The 22,748-nt window shown below is 37.2% G+C and overlaps 1 protein-coding gene across 2 annotated transcripts in view; it reads right to left on the bottom strand.

Annotated features, from left to right (window-relative positions):
• LOC141497422 (NPC intracellular cholesterol transporter 1) overlaps positions 1–22,748 on the bottom strand; it is a 59,937-nt gene that overhangs the window by 24,269 nt on the left and 12,920 nt on the right. The window contains exons 4-10 of one of the 2 annotated variants that reach the window (XM_074200070.1): positions 14,537–14,712; positions 13,451–13,618; positions 6,799–7,048; positions 6,132–6,205; positions 5,439–5,860; positions 3,594–3,820; positions 1,850–1,950 (exon numbers count right to left, since the gene is read on the bottom strand). In XM_074200070.1, the coding sequence (XP_074056171.1) occupies positions 1,850–1,950; positions 3,594–3,820; positions 5,439–5,860; positions 6,132–6,205; positions 6,799–7,048; positions 13,451–13,618; positions 14,537–14,712 (1,418 nt within the window). The remainder of the gene's footprint in view (positions 1–1,849; positions 1,951–3,593; positions 3,821–5,438; positions 5,861–6,131; positions 6,206–6,798; positions 7,049–13,450; positions 13,619–14,536; positions 14,713–22,748) is intronic. The other variant, XM_074200071.1, reaches the window with a different exon arrangement.

The raw sequence follows: 22,748 nt of genomic DNA, 5'->3' as shown, positions 1-22,748 counted from the left end.
GAGCTAACCTTAATGCTTCACTGCTGAACCAAACTATACGTCCTTTAAGAAACTATTAACTGGGAAACAATCTTCGTAACTAGGAGTTCTGATTAAGGTCTCATTTCTAAAATATAAAGAGAACTGCATCAAATTTATAAAGTTGGGAGTCATTCCCCAATTGATAAATAGTCAAAGGATATAAATAGACAGTTTTCAAATGAAGAAATTAAAGCTATATATGATCATGTGAAAAAATGCTCCAAATAATTCTTGATTAGAGAAATGCAAATGAAAATTAATTCTGAGGTATCACCTCACACTTATCAGATTGATTAAAATGACAAAAAGGGAAAATGATCAATGCTGGAGAGGTTGTGGGAGGATTGGGACTTTAATGCATTGCTGGTGGAGTTGTGAAGTGATCCAACAATTCTGGAGAGCAACATGGAACTATGACCAAAGAGCAATAAAACTGTTCATACCCTTTGACCCAGCAATTCTAATTCCTAGACCAATATCCAGAAGAAATCATAAAAAATGGAAAAAATCCCAAGTGTTCCAAAATATCACATTAGTTCTTTTTGTAGTGGCAAAGAATTGGACATCAAGGGGATGCCTATCAATAGGAGAATGGCTAAACAAATTATGGTACATGAATTCTATGGAGTACTATTGTTCTATAAGAAACCAGAAATAGTTGGACTCTAGAGAAGCATGGAATGAATTACAGGAACTGATGCTAAGCAAAGGGAGCAGAACCAAGAGAAAAATGTACTCATCAGCAATCAGCAATAACACTGTGTGAGATGATCAACTTTGATGGAAGCAGCTGCTCTTAGCAGTTCAGAGGGATAAGACAACCTTATTAAGACCGACAATGAACAATGCTATTCCCAACCAGAAGTAAAATAAAAACAAAACAAAACAAAAAAACCCTTCAGAGTCTGATGAAGACCACGTTCATTTAAAAAAAAATCTCTAATGTATTTCTTTTCCTTAATCCTAATTCCTCATACCGAAAATGACTAATCTGTAAACATGTTTAACACAGATGTGTATGTACAACATTAACATGACTGCTGCTGAGGGGAGGGGGGGATGGAAGGAAATTTTGTAACTTAAAAATATACACAGGCATATAGATGAATGATGAAAAACTTTCATAACATGTATTTGGAAAAATAAAATATCAATTAAAGAAAGAGACTATTGAGGTGGGGCAGTTAGGTGGCTGGACCTTGTGTCAGGAGGACTTGAGTTCAAATTTGGCCTCAGACACTTAATAATAACCCAGTTGTGGGATCTTGGGCAAGTCACTTAACCCCACTGCCTTGCAAAAAGCAAACAAAAAAAGACTATTGAAGCTAAAGACTAAACTCTTACTCTATCTGGTCTTATAAATGTGAATTTTTAAAAGAATTTAATGAATAAGAGGAAAAGAGAATGAGGAGAAATAGACAAACACTGTAAAATTATGAAATATGATGCTCTATTCATTTGAACATAAGTAACCACAAAACAATTTGGTTTTGGTTAATAATATCTCATTAAAATGAAAACCTAAAAAAAGAAACTAAAATTTTCAAATTAAAGAAAAGAATAAAACATGTGTGCCCTATGATAAAAAATAAAGTTTTGATATCTGGGCACTTCAGAAGTCCTGAGTTAATAGCTGCCTTTAGAATCAACCCTAGGGGGGCAGCTAGGTAGCAACAATTACCTAGCTTTGTGGCCTTGGGCAAGCCACTTAACCCCATTGCCTCGTAAAAAAAAATAAACAAAAAACAAAACCTTAAAAAAAAAACCAAACAACCCTAGGCATTTTAATTCCTACTCTCCCACTCTGCCAACCCTGAAAAGTACTTACCATCATAACCTCCTAAGACAAGCCAAGGGAAAACAGGCCCTCCAAAAGTTCCCAAACAAGAATCATGAAGCACACTTGTATCATTCAGAGAGGCAGGAGCCCTGTCAAAAAACCCAAAAACAATTATCGTGCTTTTGAACAAGAAATGCTTTAGAGAACCTCAATGACAGGATAGTAAGACAGAAGGAAACAAGATAAGGTCACAGGAAACACATATGTGAAGATACAAATTAAATGATCCCAAGTAAGAGATATGACCTCAATTTTGTAAGTATAATAGATTCAAGCTCTGTAAACAAGTATGAAAATCCTGGGGACAAATCCCACTGTTAAGTCTCTGCTGTAGCAGAGTGGTCTCTATTTACATATTTGGAAAATATCAGTAGCATGAAACTGATGGGTTTCTTTGAGGGGGAAAAAAGCTTTGAGGGAGCTTCCTGGGGTGAGTTCACCATTTTAGCTCTAATTCTAGTGGAGACTTAGTCACCAAATAATCTGAAGTAAGCCTTGTGGTAGCTGAAGGACTTCAAAGGGTGACAACAGGTGGCACTAACAGAGGGTCTGAAAGTTCATAAAGTACTTTATATACATACATAAAGTACTTTACTTATTATACATACCTATAGGATTTTCACACCTCTTTTACAGAGGTAGGAAGTTAGGAAGAAGATGAGAGATTCTTTCTCTTTCACAGAAAAAAATAAAAAAATTCTACTTCTGCAAAATGTGATCAAATCTTATAACTAAGTTCTTGGGAGCCTCATTTCTAAACAGCAACACATTCAGAGACTACCAGGTATATATTTCCTTATTTTCAACATGAAAATATACTAACTATAATGATTCAAGCAGCAGTTTTAAGAACTAGCAGGTAAATTTGATGTTACCTCTTCCCTTCCCCCATTATAGTTCAAAAATCAAGTTTTATCCTGGAAATATCTTCTGAAATTTCCAAACCTGGAAACCTCAATGAGAAGACCCAACAAGTACTTGTGTACTCATTCAATTCCATTAGTTTTTTTTTTTGCTTAAAAGACTCTTAAAAGCAGTCAATTCTTTAAAATGGTCTTTCCCAGGGTCAATTCATTCATTTTCCTCCTTTAAAAACTGACTCAATAGTTCCCTATACTTCTAATTTCACATGTCACCACTAGACATTCTTCTTACTTTAAAGGGTGTGACGCATTTCTTCTTAAGAACAGTCATTTTCTTATGTTAATACACCAGACTGAAAAACAGACTCGACAATTCTATATCTTTATATACTCACTGGAAACCATTAGACACCTTTCTTGCCTAAAAGGGTCTGAAAAGCTGTCATTTTGGGGGTTTTTTTTTTGTTTTTTTGGGGGGGGCTAGTGTTTTTTCTCTCTCTCTCCACACACACACACACACACACACACACACACTAGAGCTCAGTTTAGAAAGTGTAGCAGCTACTCTTGGCCCAATCCCAATACTCACTGTCACAGATCCTGCTGTTTTTCTGACCTGGGCTCATTCACTCCCCCTTCAGCAGCCCTGGATGTCCTCTGTTCTAGGCAGGTTACCATATTAATCTGAGATTCAGTGTAAGCACTAGACTGGCTTTAGCCCTAAAGCAGCTCAGTACTCCTGAGCTCATAAACCAATATTCTCAACCTGCCCAGAAGCAGGGACTTACAGGCATATGCCACCATGCCCAGAGAACTTCTTAAAAACAGTCATTTTCTCAGAGACCAATCTTATCCAAACCTCCACTTACCGTGTGCAGTATAAGAAGTGGGTGTGATAGTCTGCATAGACATAGAAATCGTCTCCTTTTTCATGGTCCAAAACAGAATGGCTATTCTGGAAGTAATTTAATACACTCAAAATGGTACAGTTGTTGTTGTAAGGAGACAAGGGGGCCAAACAGATGTCCTGAAGAGTCACTGTTTCATTGTTATAAGAAGCAGTAATTTGCTCGATGGCTGTCTGTAAGTCTAGGACCTAGAAGAATAGAAACACTTCTACATTAGATAGTTACCTAATAGAAGACTAACATTTTGATAATTTGTTAGGTTCAGAAGAGGAAGCATGAGTTCTCCAAATTTAGGGCTTCTTAACTTTTTTAATAATGGATATCTCTGGCAGTCTGATGAAACCTATGTATCTTTTTCTACCAAAATATTTTAAAATAGATATGATAAACTATATAGGATTACAAAACAAAGTAATTATATACTGAAATAGTTTTCAAAATATGAAAAAGGCTCCCAGAACCCATGCCCCAATCTGTAAAAGGATTATAATTGAAATAGAATTCTCCTAAGTATGCAATCCAAGGCACAGATCCTTAAATTATGGAAAAATAGACTGTCTTCCTAGACCTCACACTTTATGGCACCTTGAGTAGCTATTCTATAAGGACCAACTGGCTATAGATATGCAGTTTCTCAGAGATGTAAAAAAGAGAAGACAGTATCAGTAAAAATAAAGTAACCTCCAGCAGCCCTTCAAACCTTCCAAAACCAGCCAGGGCAGGGGAAGTGTGGAGCTGTAAACAATACCCTATTCCTCTGCATCTTTGTTCTTGTTAATGAAGACAGGAGAAGTATACAAATACACAATTTGTATTTGGGGGGATATGGAAGACTAAATATCCCACTTTCTGAAAGGATTTAGACTTTTTTGCTGCCATCTCCTTTCAACTCTATAAAACTTTTCCCAAGAGATCAAACATACTAGTAACCCCTCCTTCCCCCAATTACTTTGTGTTTATTTTATGTTCATATCTACTTCTGTATAAATATTTGTTCTGTCTCCTTGAGAAGAGAAGAGAGACACAACTCCAGTCCCTAGAGCAGTTTCAAAAAATGCTGGTTTAATCTCATGGCAGAATATCATGGAATGATTTTTAATATTCTCCTGAGAAGTTCAATGGCATCTCTTATTAAATATAGCAGAAATCAAAATATAAAGATTTATTTCAGTGTAATTACTACCACTATGTTTAATATGAAACAAGCTTCCTTCATAATCAGCCAAGGATTAAGTCTTAGAAGGCTCATCATGCTGAGAAGCTACTTAATGACAAAAAAAGGAATTTGTCATTTTGAGATAATTCACAATGTCAAGCTTCAGGGAATAAATTCTTGATGAGCAAGTAATTACTAGTAGGGTCTACACTTTGTTCAAATATGTTTTCCCATTCAACCACAATAAAAAGACTAGTTTTACCACAAGGAGTACTTAAGGTGGGAGCTGCCATAAAAACCATTGGTTTTTTAAATCTTGTAGGAGGAAGGATATATATTTACTCAAAAATCTGGAAATGCAATAATGCCTTTACTAATACATGGTCTGAATGAATAGGGCTGGTCTGCTATGCTCTTAGGCAGAACTTGGGTTCAAGTCCTACCTCAGACATACAGTGGAGTGGCTGTATGACTCTGGACAAGTCCCCTAACTATTTAATGATCCAAGCATTAAGAGAAGTGCTGTGGGAATTCTTCACTGGAAGCTGTTAAAATTACTATTCCCCACTTCCCCCAAAAGGGTCTTCCTGTAGGATTACCACAAATATAGCATATTGTCCTTGGACTGGCATTAACAAATAGCAGATTACCTGGTGCAGGATCTCTTTGTCCAGAGGGGGCCCAAAGGGAACATCTGATCCAGAAGGATATGGCTGGTAAGTGTGCTGGCTAGTATTTGGAGCCCGGATTATAAGCTGTTCAGTACGGAAGAAAGGTCCAAAGTGGGTATCAAAGTATTCTTTCTCTAGATGAGCTTGGCTATTAGGGGCAGACCAAAGATCAACTGGATTGGTTGTGAGCTTCATGAACACCAGACCCGAACAGCACACCGCAATGACGATCAGGGAACAGAAGATGACAGGCACTGGGTTTCTAACACAGAAAGACCCCCATTGTGTAAACCCTTGTGTCAAACAGCTCTCAAATTTTGCACCAAGTTGATCACAACAGGAGGCCTCCCCTGGAAGAGCATGAGAGGAAGGGAGGTTGGAGGTTAAGAGCCAAGCCATTCCTGAAATTTTAACAGGAAATAAGTTAACAAACATCATAGGGAAATTGGATATATGGGGGTGGGGGGAGGGAATCTGACTAGCGTAAGATCAGTGAGGATGGGCTCCCTTCCCCAGAGGTGGGTGATTCATACACTTAGCCAGAAGGAAAGATCCTAGAATTAAAAGGAGTCCCTTCCCCCTAGACTAAAAATTATTTTTTAAAAAACCATGATGCCTATTCACCTATACAGCTCCCTCCCCCTTTACTTTTCAAATTCCAAATATGCATACCTCGATCACTGGCATTAACAGAAAAGGCTATATTGCCATCAATAGGTGTGTACTCAGAAACAAAATATCGTTTTCTGGGGGGGAAAAAAGAATATAAGCCACATTAATAAACTTCTAATTATGCTGTGATTATGAAATGATCACTCTGAAATAACTATAGTAACATAGAAAACTTTTTTTCCTGTATTTTTCTTCTTTGTTCAAGAATATTCACCCTTCCTCCATACTTATCCTGCTACCCACCCCGAAAAAATCTGCTTTATGAAATCTTCATTTCAAAATCTACATTTTACAAATTTTAGGCTCTCAACAAGTATTATTCCAGACTAATAACAAAGTAAACACTTATTCAGAAACTTAGGGTGAACATAAAAGGAATTTGTATATTTTTATATGCATAAATTCTGATTTAATTCTGATGATCAGATAATTTTTAGCAAGTAAAAGATATTTCTATAAATTATAGATAATCCAGAAAAACACTTGGCTAAATATTTCAAGAGGCCTCAGAATGCTAACTTGTTTTAAAAAAAATTCATATATTTAGGAAACAGAAACTTGTTTTCTAAACTAATTACTATAATTGACATTTAATAGCCAAAAGTAAATGAATAGAAGTTTACTTTTTCCTCTCCTCTAAGGAGATAAAAAACATTTAAATCCTTACCTATAGCACCATATTATAAAAAACATTCCAAAAAATACAAGCAAGAATCCCATGTAGAAGATCCACATAATGACATACATGGCATCCAAGCCAAGTATCAGCCAAGGAGCAGGAGGAGGTGGGGGCTGGGGTTTAGGACCACAAGTAATGGAACAATCCTGACAGCTACAAGGCCCAGTTGCATCATCCACTGATTCATTACAACCTTTAGTGGCATTTTTCATTGGTTCCATCCCATAAATACGAATATCTAGAAATTAAATGATGTTGAGTTAGTATTTTAAAAAATTCAAAGATAAACAAATGAATAACACATCTTAACAGAATATGAGAAGTTGGTTTTAAATGACAGCACAGAAAAAAAATCATTGATAATATACATATTATATCTATTTACACACATATGCATATGCATATTTAAAAACCACTGTTAGAGGAATATTTTAAGAAACAAAAGGAAAAGTCATATAACAAAAAGAAAAATAGAATAAGACTCCTTTCCCTTCAACCTGATTTAGCTCACACCATCTATTCCCTGTCTCCCCACAACTTCTGATTTCACAACACAGAGACTAGACATTTACTGGCTAGGGGACTCCAGGCAAGTTCCTTAACTGTAGGATACTAGACAGTTCGCTATTTATCTACCAACAAGCCCTCATTTTGAGGCTACAATTAGCAGTTATTGTGGAAAGTTATTTGAAACTGTGCCCCAAAGTTCCAGTTGACTGAGCAATAGACTACTAGGACTATACACCAAAGAAATTAAAATCTCCCTAATTATAAAAATATGCAAATTTCTTGGTGTCAAAGAACAGGAAACTAAGAGAACATTCATCACATATGGAATAACTGAACACAAAGAGGGATATGAATGCAATGGAATATTGTGCCATAAGAAATTACAAAAGGGAGAGTTTCGGATAAACTTGGGAATGTTTATTAACTGATGTTGAATGAAGTAAGCAAAACCAGTTGAAAAATTTATATAAAAGCTACAATGAAATAAAAACAACTTTGACAAACTTAAGGACTATAGACAGTGCAATGACTGATTATAATTCCAGTGATGAATTTCCAGTGATAAAGAACAGAGGTGGTCAGATGATCATGTGGATAGGAAACCCAGTCTGGAATCAGGAAGACTTATCTTTTCTAATTCAAATCCAGTCTCACACACTTTAGCTGTGTGATCCTGGGCAAGTCACTGAACTCTGTTTGCCTCATTTTCTCATTTGTAAAATGAATTGGAGAAGGAAGTGGCAAACCAATCCAGTATCTTTGCCAAGAAACCCCAATTGGGGTCACAAAGTGGTGGACTGTAGAAATGTAGGCTGTAGAAAATGACTGAAAAAAAATGATTGCAAATACTACCCACCTTCTAAGACTGAAAGGGGATGGAATACAGAAAAATGGGATATAGATTTTTGTACATGAGAAAGTTTTGTTCTAATATAACTATGTTATATCTTTTTTCCTTCTCAATGGGAGGAAGTGGAAGAAAATAAATGCTTGCTTATTGAACAAAATTTTAATTAAAAAAAAAATCTATAGGGGCGGCTAGGTGGCGCAGTAGATAAAGCACCGGCCCTGGAGTCAGGAGTACCTGGGTTCAAATCTGGTCTCAGACATTTAATAATTACCTAGCTGTGTGGCCTTGGGCAAGCCACTCAACCCCATTTGCCTTGCAAAAAAAAAAAAAAAAAAAAAAAAACCTAAAAAAAATCCATAGCACTATAGAAAGTCATGGAGTTCCTATTTATTAATTTTAAATGAATAATTTTTAAATTTTGTTTTCTCTTGTTTGAGGGTTACTAAATATTATGATATTTTTTGTCTCAAAGATCAAAGAAGAAAGCAGGAAAAAAGCTTCCTATGTTTACGTACTGAGGACACAAAGAAAAAAGGTGAACAGTTCTTGCCCTCAAGGAACTTACATTCTAAAAGATGAAATGACATATATGCACAAGGCAGATAGATACATGATAAATGCAAAGTTTTGTTATGAGGGAAGGCCCCACAACTGGCAGAGTGGGTGGGGAAGGAAAAGATTAGGAAAGGCCTTCTGTAGAATATGGAACTTAATTTGCATCCTGAAAAAAAGTCAGATGAGACCTAAAGGTCAGAGCTAAAGCATTCCAGACATGGAGGAAAGATTGTACAGAGACAGGAAAACAGGAGCTGAAGCACTGTGTGTGAATCAATAGGGTCAGTAAGGCTGAACAATGGAGAATATGGTCAGGAATAATGTTAATGAAGCCTGAAAAAAACTGGAAGAAGCCTGATTGGGAAGATGTCTAAATTTCTTTTTTTTGTGTGTGATCCTAGAGAGAGAGAAACTGGAGTTTGAGCAGAAGATTGGGAGAATGGTCAGACTTGCATTTTAAGAAAATCACTTTGATACGAGCTATTAGAGAAGAAAGAGACTTGAGACTAGTAAGGAGGCTATAGCAATAGTTCAAGCAAGAGGTGTTGAGTCTTTTTTTTTAATTTTTAATTTTTTTAATGCTGTTTTACTTTTTCCAAATACATATAATGAAAGGTTGTTTTTTTTTAACATTCATCCATATGGCTATGTATATTTCTAAATTAAAAAATTTCCTTCCACCCCCACCCTTAGCAGTGAACACTCAAGTTAATATTGTATTTATACACTTGTGTTAAGCATGTTTACAGGTTAGCCATTTTTGGTATGAGGAATTAGGATTAAAGGAAAAAGTGAATGTACTGTGTACCTAGCTGTGTGGCCTTGGGCAAGCCACTTAACCCCATTTGCCTTGCAAAAAAAACCTAAAAAAAAAGTGAATGTAGAAGAGGTGATAGAGTCTTAACTGGGGTAGAGGCTTTCTGTATGGAGAGAAGAAGCCATAGATAAGAGATACAGTACAAAAATAATAACAAGATTTGAAAAACAACTAGATATGTGGAATGAGAGTGAAGAGCTGAGAGTAACAACAGCTAGGTAATTATTAAGTGTCTGAGCCCAGATTTGAACTCAGGCACTCCTGACTCCAGGGCTGACACTCTATCCACTGCACCACCTAGCCGCCCCAAGTAATTATTTTTTGAATAAAATAAATTTAAATAAAATTTTTAAATAAAACATCATTTCCTTTGAACTAAAGATTCCATTACCGGGCTTATACCCTAAGGAAGCTGTCAATAAGAAGAAAGTTCTCTAAATCCCAAGTATTTACAGCAGCACTTTTTTTGATAGCTAAGAATTGGAAACAAAGAAGATGCCTCTCATTGTAATGGAATATTACTGTGTTGTAAGAAATGATGTGTGCGATGATATAGAGAATCACAGGAAGATCTATATGCAAAATTAAGTGAAATCAGTGAAGGAAACAATTTACATAGTAACTACAACAATGTAAATAGAAAGAATGCCACATTAAAAAAAGTAAAAGTAAGAAAATTATAAAGCACTCAAATGAAGATATATGAGAGGACACCCCCAGCTCATTCTTTCATGAAGATGAGGTATTACAGGTATTACAAATTGCATGTTTTTGGACTTTTTCAATGTACTGATTAGTTGTGCTTATTTTTTTTTCCTTCTAAAAATACTATTTGTTATATGGGGTGGTTCTCTGGAAGGGGGAGGAAATGCCTGGGATAATTATGATTATTTAAGAAAAAAGTAGCAAAAACTAGTTTTTTCTTTTTCTTAGGGTTTTTTTTTTTTGCAAGGCAAATGGGGTTAAGTGGCTTGCCCAAGGCCACACAGCTAAGTAATTATTGTCTGAGGCCAGATCTGAACTCAGGTACTCCTAACTCCAGGGCTGGTGCTCTTGCCACTACGCCACTTAGCTGCCCCCCAAAATCTAGTTTAAAAAAAAATCAGGAATGAGTAAGTTCAGAAGGGTTTATCATGGAAGATAATGAATTCTGCTTTAGAGGTACTGATACCTACCTACATGTCCGTGTAGTTCAAGATAAGGGCTGGAATATGCAAATCTGAAAATCATCTACATAAAGAATTCTGTATCTATATGAGTTGAGGATATCACTAAGTGAAAATAAGTAGAGAGAAAAGAGAAGCCACAGCCACAGTTAATGACACTGCTTAAGATCTAGCCAGGAACTTATGAGAAAGAAGGAAGTCAGACAGGTAGGAGATCAACAAGAGAAAGCAGTATTAAAAAACCCAGAGAGGAGAGAGAATGCAGGAAAGAGAATGTAGCCAATAAAAACAAAGGTTGTACAGAAGTTAAGAAGGGTAAGGAATGAGAAAAGATCATTAGATTTGGTAAGGAGAAGAGAACATTGGTAGGATGGTCATTGGAGAGCTGAATAGTAAGGTCAGTTTACTAACTGGCAGCTAGGTAGCACAAAGTACAGAGCACTGGCCCTGGTCAGGAGGACCTGAGTTCAAAGGTGGCCTCAGACTCTTGAAGGTCTGAAGTGGTCACTAACCCTGTTTATCTTGCATCCAGGGCTATCTGGATAGCCTGGTCATCCTGATTCATATCTGGCCACTGGATCCAGATAGTTCTTGAGGAAAAAGTGAGACTGCTGGTGACTTTGCAAAGCACCTCTTCACTCCAATCCAAATGATATATTTGTCAAGGCATCAGCCTCCCTGAGATCATGACCTTCTTAGAGAATGAAGGACAAACAACAGTAAAGTCAGAAATCAGTTTAAAGACAATTTAGAAGTGAGAAGAGAGAGAAAAGGGATGCCCTGAAAAAAAGACAGTATTTTCAAATTTAGCTGAAAGAAGGAAAAGAAATGAAGGCCTGAGGGATGGAAGAATGTGACAAGTGGTGGTGGTGGTTTTTGTTTTTTAAAGGATGGGATAGATGTAGTTTGTCTTTAGGCAACAGAGATGAAATCATTAGATGGGAAGACTTCTAAATTTGAAGGGGAGAATAGTAAGGAGAGCCTGTTAAAGAAGATAGAAGGGTATGAACTACAATCTAGGTGTCACGCTCAGCTACTCACACTCTCACCCTCTCATATCCGAACTACTGCCAAAGTCTATGAATTTTATCTTTGTAGCATCTGTCATTCACTCTCTTCTCTCCTCTAACACTGTCACCACCCTGACAGAAGCCCTTATCATCCCACATTGGAATACCACAATAGCCTACTAATTGGTCTTCAAGTCAGTAAGGTTCTTCCCACTCCATTTCATCCATCACTAAACTGTCAAAGCGATCTTTCTAAAGTGAGGGCTAAGGGGCGGCTAGGTGGCGCAATGGATAAGAGCAACGGCCCTGGAGTCAGGAGTACCTGAGTTCAAATCCGGCCTCAGACACTTAATAATTACCTAGCTGTGTGGCCTTGGGCAAGCCACTTAACCCTATTGCCTTGCAAAAACCTAAAAAATAAAAATAAAAAATAATAAAGTGAGGGCTAGTCATATCATCCCTACAAGTCAGTAAACTCTATTGACTCCCTCATCTCCATAATCAAATTTAAAAACCTGTGTTTGGTATTCAAAGTCCTTCAAAATCTGTCCCCACCTCCACCCTTTCCAGTCTTATTATACCTTAAAACCATTCCTTGTAATTCCAGTCATTCTGGCCTCCTTGCTGTCCTTGAACAAGCCATTCCACAGAACTCCCAAACTGGGTCATTTTCTCTGAAAATTCCCCATGCCTGGAATCTCTCTCCTCATCTCTACCTCTTGGCTTCTCTCTGGCTTCCTTCAAGTCCCAGATAAAATTCTACTTTTTGAGGAAGCATTTCCTGATTCCTCCTTATTCTAGTATCATCCTTCTGTTATTTCCTATTTATCCCATGCGGAGATTTTTGGTATGTAGACTATGGCATGGTTCCCTCATTAGACTGTGACCTTATTGAGAGCCAGAATGTCTTTTGCCTTTTTTTTTATGTCCAGAGTTAACACAGTGCGTAACAGAGAGCAAATACTCAATAAATGTTTGACTGAGTGAATACTGTCAAGACTTCTTTGTTCAACAGATTTTTTTTTTAAAAAAATGGTTTCTAGGGACGGCTAGGGGCACAGTGGATAGTGCACCGGCCCTGGAGTAAGGAGTACCTGAGTTCAAATCCGACCTCAGACACTTAATAATTACCTAGCTGTGTGGCCACTTAACCCCATTTGCCTTGCAAAAAAAACTTTAAAAAAATGTTTTCTGAATTGAATTAGTTCTGTGAGGAACAAAACTAATGCTGTCTTATTTTAGTCCTAAAGAGTTACTATAGAGGCTAATTACAGCAGTGCCACTAGCAGGGGGCCTCCTTGTTTATTATAGTGGCAAACTATTTTTAGTTGTAGTCTTCAATTTCACTTTAACTAAATGCCTTTTGTTCACAATGCAGTAATCATTTATTTTGGAAATCACTTTAAAGTTTCCATAATCACAGCTACAAAATCAGATGGGCTCCTTAGAGGTCACTGAGTTCAACCTCCTCTTTGAGACACTACAAATATCATGCTACATGGTTGAGATTCAAACCCTGGGCACCAGACTTCAAAACCAACATTCTTTTCACTATACCACTAACACAATTTGTTGAGTTTCATACTACAGAATATAGGTATGAAGAATTAAATTTATATGTCATTTCCCTCTACCCACCTACCCCCCAACCTCTGCTCATCCATTTTGATAATTCTTTGGCATGATAACAACAGATTTGGAACATAATTGACAAAGAATAACTTTCCCCGACCTGAAAAAATAGGCGTGATGGTGAAAGGTGCTTGTCCATTATCTTTATCGAACATGTATTGGATCCAATTGGTAGCATTGCAGTCTTTAGCATCTTTCCCACACAGAAGCCCCAGTGCTTTATCATTACTTGAGGGGGCCTCAACATCCCGGCAGGCATTATACATGGCTAGAGAAAAATGGAGAAAAATGATGAAATTAAATATACTTGTTCACCTGTCTCTTATAAAAATGCTCCCTGCTGCCCCACAGAGGTGTTCAAAGATTCCCAGTTCCTAGAATTCTAGACCCCTAGAGAACAGGATGGAAGACAGAGGCTAGCACACAGCACATGGGACCTGTGCTCACTGTAGGCAGCTCACACATACATAACACATCCAAACAGAGCCAGAGTACATCAAAAGAAAGGTAGAAACTAGGTGGGGATGTTTGTGCTTCCTCTTCTCTGAGCATTCCCTGACTCATTTTGTACTTCCAAATAACAAGAAGGAAGTAAAGAAAAGCAGAGCTCGTATGAAGTAAGGGGAAGAAAAATAACCTGAGCAGATTCTGTCTCCTCTTCAGGTGTGTTTCAGGCTTGGAGGTGCAGAGAAAGGACCCTGGCTCAATTTCAACAGAAAGCTTTCCAAGCACCACACACCAGACAGTGTCATATAAATGCCAATTATTATTTCTATACTCCAAAATAACAAGAACTTGCCTTATTTATATTGTTATTTTCTATCAGAAGCATTTAGCTAGGAAACAGTGAATAAAGTTTTAGATCTGAAGAGACATCAGTTTGAATCCTGCCTCAGTTACTCACTAGATGTGTGAACTACTTCCTCTATAAAATGGGGATAAAAATAATACCTACTTCACTGGGTTGTTGTAAGGATCAAATGAGAATGCATGCAAACTCTGAAGCACTAAATATATGCTAGTCATTATTATTATTATGATGATGATGATGATTATCCTACAATAAATAATCCTTTAATTTACAGGACAAAAGTAATACACAATTCAGAAAGTACTTACATAGAGGTCTTCCAGCTCATCAGACACTCTTACTCTACACCACACTGCCTTTTCTATATTAACTTACCATTGGCAAAGTTCTGTCCAATGTAGTACTGTAGTTCTTCGACATTTATTTTAGTCTCATTTGTGACAGGATCAGTATAGTTACTGGTACTTGTAACATTCAGAAACTGACTTTGTCGAGGGCTGCAAGTTAGCTCACAAAACAGGTTCAATAGGTTGTAAAAACAAGATGGACACCTGAAAAAAAAAGCCAAGAGTAAATCATGTTAATGAAATTATATGGTCTAACAGGTGGAATGGAACTATGAAGAGAATGTACTGGATTTTAAATCCCTACTGGTTTTTTAAACAGAGTTTCATGAAAGGTACTCTGTACTTATCAATTGATCTAGAGATGCAGTCTGTCTTAAAACCAGACAGACTTCAAATCCTCTTACTGATAAATGTCCAACAAAAATCATAAAGAGAAAAGAGATTTAATCCAGATTTTTTTTTATCCTATGACCACCTAATGGAACTAATACTTTTGACTTCCCATATCTGACATCACCTAAGCCTCCCTCAAAAGTGTGGCAAGACTTCCAGGGTTTTTCTTTTCTTCTCTTAAGATATCCTTCTTTTTCTTCATAACGTATAAATCTTTCTTCATTAAATCTTTATTAAAGATTTCCATGGAGAGGAAGGGTCAAATTTTACTATTTTTTTTGAAGCTGAGTTTAAGTGAAGTTCCCCCCAACTTAAATAGTAAAATCAACCTTGTTTTACTTCTCTCAATTTATGAGTAATTAGGTTTTTAGGAGATTGCTGTCTTTCCTATTAAAAAATGAAGCTATATTGTTGTTGGGGTGAACATTAAACCCATGCACAGCAGAGAAACATGTGATAGGTCCTTTGGTCTGCTACTATTGCAACCACAGAGGACTGAATGCTTCAATATGATGAGTTAGCAGGAACTACTCCAGTAAAGGTCTGCTTTGCTGGATTCTAGAGTTCACTCCATATTCTTAATGCATTACTTTCCAGGTCTAACACCTACTTCTGTTTATCCTCTTATCTTCCACCACTCTCTTTATTTAGCTTGCTCCCTGATCAGACATCCTATTGTCATCTCATTCATCCATATGAACTGTATCTCTAAAGTACTACTTTGGTTTCTAATCCAGGACCTTTAAAAAAATTTAAACATTTATCCATTGCTTTTGGGGTACAAAACACTATGCCAGGCACTCAGCTATGTACAAAATCTATATAGAATACAACTGCTATGCACAAAAAATGATTTATAGGAGATTGAAGTCCAGTGATGGTTAAAAAGATGGAGAAATGCTTCATGTAGAAACAGGCACTGAGTTGTGCTTTAAAAGAATGCATAGGGGGCAGCTAGGTGGCGTAGTGGATAAAGCACCGGCCTTGGAATTAGGAGTACCTGGGTTCAAATCCGGTCTCAAACACTTAATAATTACCTAGCTGTGTGGCCTTAGGCAAGCCACTTAACCCCGTCTGCCTTGCAAAAACCTTAAAAAAAATACATAGGAACTCAACAAAGAAAGAGGGATAGCTTCCTAACTTCCTAACCAGAGGAGCAATCAGTCAGCAAGCATTTATGAATATATTAAGCATTGTGCTAACTACTGGAAACACAAAGATAAGCAAAAACAGTCCATGCCCAGGAGAGAGGAATACTGTGAATTATAGGATCTATCATGGGATGGGAGATGGCATGTACACACCTTGGCACTCATACATACATACACAAACATGTGCATGTGTATACATGTGTGTATGTATACATATAGGTGTACACATATAACCACAAACACACAGAGGAAGAAATCTAAAGGGAAAGAAAGCAGCTGGGTAGCAAAGAAAGTCTGCTTCAGAAAGTGAGAACTGAGCTAAGACTTGAAAGAAGTCATGAATTCTAAAAGAGCTGAAGAAGGAAAACATGGGAAAGAGCCAGTGCAAATGCACAATCAGGAAACAAAGAATCATCTGTGACAATCAGCAAATAGGTAGTAGAGCTGCCCATAAGGAGTCTTTGTCACAGGCTTCCAAAGGAACTGCTCCAATGGGCTAGCTATATGTGGAAAAGATGATAGGAGAGATGGCTGAATAAGTATGGAGGGGGTGTCTGACAGCACTGATGGGACCAGATCAATGTACAAGAAACATTAGGCCAAAAATAACAGAAAGGGTTAGGCTCCATGTCACTAGGAGGATGACAATGAAGGCTCCCTTATAAGAGAGTGGCAGTAGTGGCAATATAAAGAAAGGAACAGGCATAAACAGTCACAGAGACAGTGGAGACAGGAATCAGATAGCCTACTAGATAAGAGAGAGGAAAAAAAGAATTCAAGGCAACTTAAGAGATTTTATAACATCAGCAAGTGGATAGTGACAGCAATGACAAACAGTAAAGTCAAAAAGAAAAACAGGTCTGAGGTGGGGTAAAGAATACATTCACTGGAAAAATTTAATTTTAAGACAACTTTTTAAGACTTAAGAACCCTGATCAAACCAATGACTAGCCACAATTCCAGAAAACTCATGATGAAATATGTCACACACTTCCAGATAATGGCAATGAGCTAAAAGCGCAATGGCTTTTTTGCGAACGTGGATAACACAGAAATTTCTTGTGCTAGATTTATTTGTTACCCAGAGCTTTGAGTTTTTTCTTTTTCATGAAGGAGGAAAAGGTGGAGGATATAAAATGATTTTCATAAATTGAAAAAAAATAATTTAAAAATATATCCATAATCTTAAAAAATATGCTCAATTTGGGAAATCTTCTGATTTTTAACTGCTCCCCTGTCCCCCACCCCACTATTTCAAGTGGGTCTCTGAAGCAGTTAGGTGATTCACAGATTGGAGACCTGGGCCTGGATTCAGGAAGATCTGAGTTCAAATAAAACTTTAGACACAAGTTGTGTGACTCTGGGCAAGTCACTTAAATTCTGGTTGTTTCAGTTTTTTCATCTGTAAAATAGGGATAATAATAGCATCTCCTAAGGAAAACAACTTTAACATAGTTCCTGACATATAGCAAGCACATAGAAACAACAACAATAATAATGACCAATGTTTATCTACTAGCTACCTTCTTGTGCATACCTCCACACATTACTTGCCTGGTCCCCTCCAGTTCTAGAAGCATGGTTAAATCAACTTGACCAGTATTGTTGGGAGGAATATGTCTGTATATGCCTCCAGGATGTCACTCCTCCTGTAACCCTCCTAATCCCTATTTCTGTTTCGTGAAGCATATCCCATTAGGATCTAAATTTCTTGATGGCAGAGATTGCTTTTTTATTTGTATCATCAATATGTAGCACAGTCTTGATACATAGTAAGCTTAATCAATAAATGCTTTTTCATTCATTCACGGAGTTTGAGCCATCAAAATAAGATTAAGGCAGACAAGAGGGGTCCAACTTAGCCTGTGTTGAGGTGACCTTGAAGGTCACCTATAATCAAAGGGCATGATCTAGAGGAGGATCCAGCAAAGGAGGCAGAAAAGGAAATGATCAGATTGGAGGAGAAAAACTAGGGGGGGGGGGGGTGTGCTGAAAATCCAGAGAATAAAGTATCAAGAAGGAAAAAGTGATCAAGAGTGTTACAGGGGCAGCTAGGTGGCACAGAGCACCAGGCCTGGAGTCAGGAGGATCTGAGTTCAAATCTGATCTCAGACACTTAATTACCTAGCTGTGTGACCTTGGGCAAATTACTTAAGCCCATTGCCTTGCAACCCCCCCCCCAAAAAAAAAAGTATCACAGGCTGCAGAGAGGTCAATGAGAATGAGGACTGAGATTTAGAAGCTAAGAGATCAATGATAACTTTGGAGAGAGTAATTTCAGTGGAATGATTAAGGTCAGAAGTCAGATTGTAAGGGGTTCAGTAAAGAGTGAGAGGAGAGAAAGTGGAAGCACATATTGTAGACAGTCTTTTTGAAGAGTATGGCTACATAATGCAGAAGAGATCTAAGATGATTACAGAGGTCAAAGGAAGTGAGGGGGTTTTTTTGAAGATGGGAGATATGGGCATGCTTGTAGGTAGCAGGAAAAATATAAAGCCAAGTTCTCAACTGATGAACTGGGGGAGAGGAAGGTATGAGGAAGAATGAGATTCGGAAGAGTTGTGGAGAATGGGATAGTTGAGATAACAGAACAATAGGGAAACTGCTTAGCAGCAATTCAAATGAACAAACACTGTGCCATATGATGGAGATTCAGAGACTAAATCAGCCCTGCCCTCAGAGTTTAATCTATAAAGAAATGTGAGTTGATGCCTTTAAAAGCAGATGTTGAAAAGCAAGGCAAGAAGAATGAAAGCAGTCAAGAGAATAGGAATGTACAAGGAAAACTTCTGAAGCAGAGCTAAAGAGATTAGGGTCCACATTGAAGAAAAACTTCTACAGTTAAGGGTATAATATGGATGAAAAGACAGCAAAAGATACTGATAAGGAGAAGTCAAACAGAAAAGAAAAGAACCAGAAGAGAGTAGTATCCTAAAAATCCAGAGAAGTGTATCTAGGAAGAGGCCAGACAACAGTATCAAATGGAACAGGAGTCAAAAAGGAATAGAACAGAAAAAAAGATGAGCATGTTTGGTAGCTTTGGAAAGAGCAGTTTGGTTTGAATAAATCAAAAGTTGAATTACAAAGAACTGAGAAATGAGAAAAATGAAGGCAGCCAAGGAAGGGAGAACAAGGGAGAAATATGAAAACTGGAGTTCAAATCCCAGATTAGATACTTACTCCATTGTGTGACAATTCAATTCTCTCCGACTCTTTCTTCATCTCTACTAACAATAGCACATACCTCTCAAAGTTACTATTGTGAGGATCACACTTGTATGTTTGTGTGTATGTGTACATGTGTACAGCAAACCTTTGTAAATCTTAAAGAACCATAAAGACAAGGCCACAAGGTAACTCAGTGTATAGAACATTGACCCCAGTCACAAGATCCTGAGTTCAAATCTAATCTAAGACACTTAACATTACTGTGTGAGTAGACGTAAATCATTTCACTTCTACTGTCTCACAAAACAAATGAACAAAAAAACCATTTATAAACACTAGCCATGTTGTTGAGATGATGATGATGATAGCTTGAAGGAATCAGAGTTCAGCAAGATAAATTTTATTTCAGAAACATCGAAGAAGTAAATGTATTTTATACTGTAGAAAACTATATTTAGACATAGCAACTAAAGTACACAGTTAGCATAGACATTAGGAACAGAAGGCAAACAAGGTTAAAAAAATGGTGGGGGGAGGGGTAGTGGCTAGGTGGCACAGTGGATAGAGCACCAGCCTTGGAGTTAGGAGTACCTGAGTTCAAATCCGGCCTCAGACACTTAATAATCACCTAGCTGTGTGGCCTTGGGCAAGCCACCTAACCCCATTGCCTTGTAAAAACCTAAAATAAAAAATAGTGGGCTAAGGGGATGGGAGGACATGTAGGAAGTCAGACCTTGCCACTGTATTAGTAGAATTTACGCATTTACTTTTCTTTGTTATAAAAGGAAAGATTCTGGGGTAAGTTAGAGGAAGGTGAAGGGGGCAGGATGACCAGAAAGACAAGAGGGAAGTGATTAGTACTTAATAAAACAAAAAAAAGAAAAGTCAGTAAAATATTTTAAAATTCAGTGAAATATTTTTAAAAAGTGAGTTCATCCTCTTTCTTGTTTTTCTCTCTTTGTTATCAGACTTCCCTGATGGTCTTTCATTTTCAAAGGACTAACCACAAATGACTATACTTTAGGGAAGAAATTATTAATTGCTTCTACTACAATTATACCAATACCAAAGCCACTCTATGAAGAGATCAAGAATCTTCATGTTGTGATAGCTTGCTGGACAGAAGGAATAACTTTAGTGTCCACCTATATTAATGGATATTTCATGATGACTTTATTGTTTAGAACAGAACCCTGAAACCTTACTTACACACTAGGTCAAAGGAACATGTTTCCATCCACACATCAATATCACAGTCCTTAGAATCTTAGAAAAAATTCCAAGACAAAATTGCTTACAATTGTCAAAGTTCAACTTTACTTAAGGATTAGGAACACAGAATAGAGATCCAAACAGAAAAAAGTAGTTGAACACAAGGGGAAATGAGTCATGGTTACAAGGAGAAAATATCTAATGTGGTTGGTAAAGGTTCAAAGGACTACTTGGAAACCATCTCTCTTCCCCTCTAGCAGTTTGAAATCCCTACTAATTTGAAATCCAACAATCCTTAAATTGTCAAGGACAACGTACAGTCAATATTACTCAACAAGCAATGGTAAAATGCCTCTCTTAGCTTTGTGCCCTGTCCTCAAGAAGTTTATGTTTTACTATGACACAGTGGAAAGAATGCTGGGCTAGGTGTCAGAAGACCCAAGTGCAGACAACAAGTCACTTAAATTGCTTCCTAAGTTGGTTTCCTCATCTGCAAAACTTAAAATTAAAAAAATGAGAATACTGCCACCTGTCTTCCAGTACAAATGGAAGGATCAAATGAGGTAATAATTGTAAGATGCTTTGCAAAACTTAAAGCACTATAAATGCTAGCCATTACAAAGATATCCAAAAAGTAAATATAAAATATATTCAAAGGAGATACATTCAGAGAGGGGGTTCTAAAAACTGGTGGAGTTCAGAAAAAAAGACTTGTAGAGGAGCTTTGAAGAGAGATGGGGATTCTTTTTTTTTTAAAGAGTTTCTTTTTGAGTTTTACAATTTATCCCCCATTCTTGCTTCCCTTGCCCCCCCCACAGCAAGGCATTCTGTTAGTGTCTACATTGGTTCCATGTTATACATTGATCTCAGTTGAATGTGATGACAGAGAAATCATATCTTAAGAAAGAAAAATAAGGTATGAGATAGTAAAATTACATAATATAATGATTTTTTTCCCCTAATTTTACGGTAATAGTCTTTGGTCTTTGTTCAAAGTCCTTAATTCTTTCTCTAGATACGGATGGTATTCTCCATTGCGGATAGCTCAAAATTGTTCCTGCTTGATACACTGAAAGAATGAGCAATTCCATCAGGGTTAATCATCACCCCCATGTTGCTGTCAAGGTGTACAATGTTCTTCTGGTTCTGCTCATCTCCCTCAGCATCAATTCATGCAAATCTTTCCAGGCTTCCCTGAATTCCCATCCCTCCTGGTTTCTAATAGAAAAATAGTGTTCCATGACATACATATACCACAGTTTGTTAAGCCATCCCCCAATTGACGGACATTCACTTAATTTCCAATTTTTTGCTACCACAAACAGGGCTGCTATAAATATTTTTGTACAAGGGATGCTTTTACTCTTTTTCATGATCTCTCCAGGGTATAGACCCAGTAGTGGTATTGCTGGGTCTAAGGGCATGGACATTTTTGTTGTCCTTTGGGCATAATCCCAAATTGCTCTCCAGAAAGGTAGGATGAGTTCACAGCTCCACCAACAATGTATTAGTGTCCTAGATTTCCAGCATCCCTTCCAACATTGATCATTGTCCTTTCTGGTGATATTGGCCAGTCTGAGATATGTAAGGTGGTATCTCAGAGATGCTTTAATTTGCTTTTCTCTAATAAGTGATGGTTTGGAGCAATTTTTCATATGACTATGGACTGCTTTGATTTCCTCAGCTGTAAATTCCCTTTGCATATCCTTTGACCACTTGTCAATTGGGAATGTCTTGTTTTTTTGAAAATTTGACTTGGTTCTCTGTAAATTTTATAAATGAGTCCTTTGTCAGAAACACTAATTGTAAAAATTGTTTCCCAATTTACTACATTTCTTTTGATCTTGGTTACAGTGGTTTTGTCTATGCAAAAAACTTTTTAATTTAATGTACTCAAAATTACCTAGTTTGTTTTGAATGATGTTCTCTATCTCTTCCTTGGTCATAAACTGTTTCCCTTTCCATAGATCTGACAGGAAAACTACTCCTTGAGGGATATGGGGATTCTAAGAAGATGAGGTGAGGAAAGAGAGCTGGGGACAACAGTGAGTCATTTTAGCTGATATTCAAGTCACAATGCCTTGAAAGGCAGGCTGTAGTCAGATTGCAATTCTCAAGGTGAACAGTTTATGATTTGTCTCAAAGGCAATAGGAAGTCACAGAAAATTCTTGAGCAGGAAAGTGACACTTGGGTGTGAACTTATTAAAATTGGCAGTCATATGGAAGATGGATTGGAAAGGCAAATGACTAAGAGAAAGGAGACCAAGTGAGAGGTTATTTCAACAATCCACTTAAAATGAAATGAGGGTCTGAAC

Source organism: Macrotis lagotis, chromosome X (genome assembly GCF_037893015.1).
Source record: "Macrotis lagotis isolate mMagLag1 chromosome X, bilby.v1.9.chrom.fasta, whole genome shotgun sequence".
In the NCBI taxonomy this organism is placed as follows: Eukaryota; Metazoa; Chordata; class Mammalia; order Peramelemorphia; family Peramelidae; genus Macrotis; species Macrotis lagotis.
The sequence above is the reverse complement of the archived record's forward strand: the minus strand, read 5'-3'. Positions and strand labels throughout refer to the sequence as shown.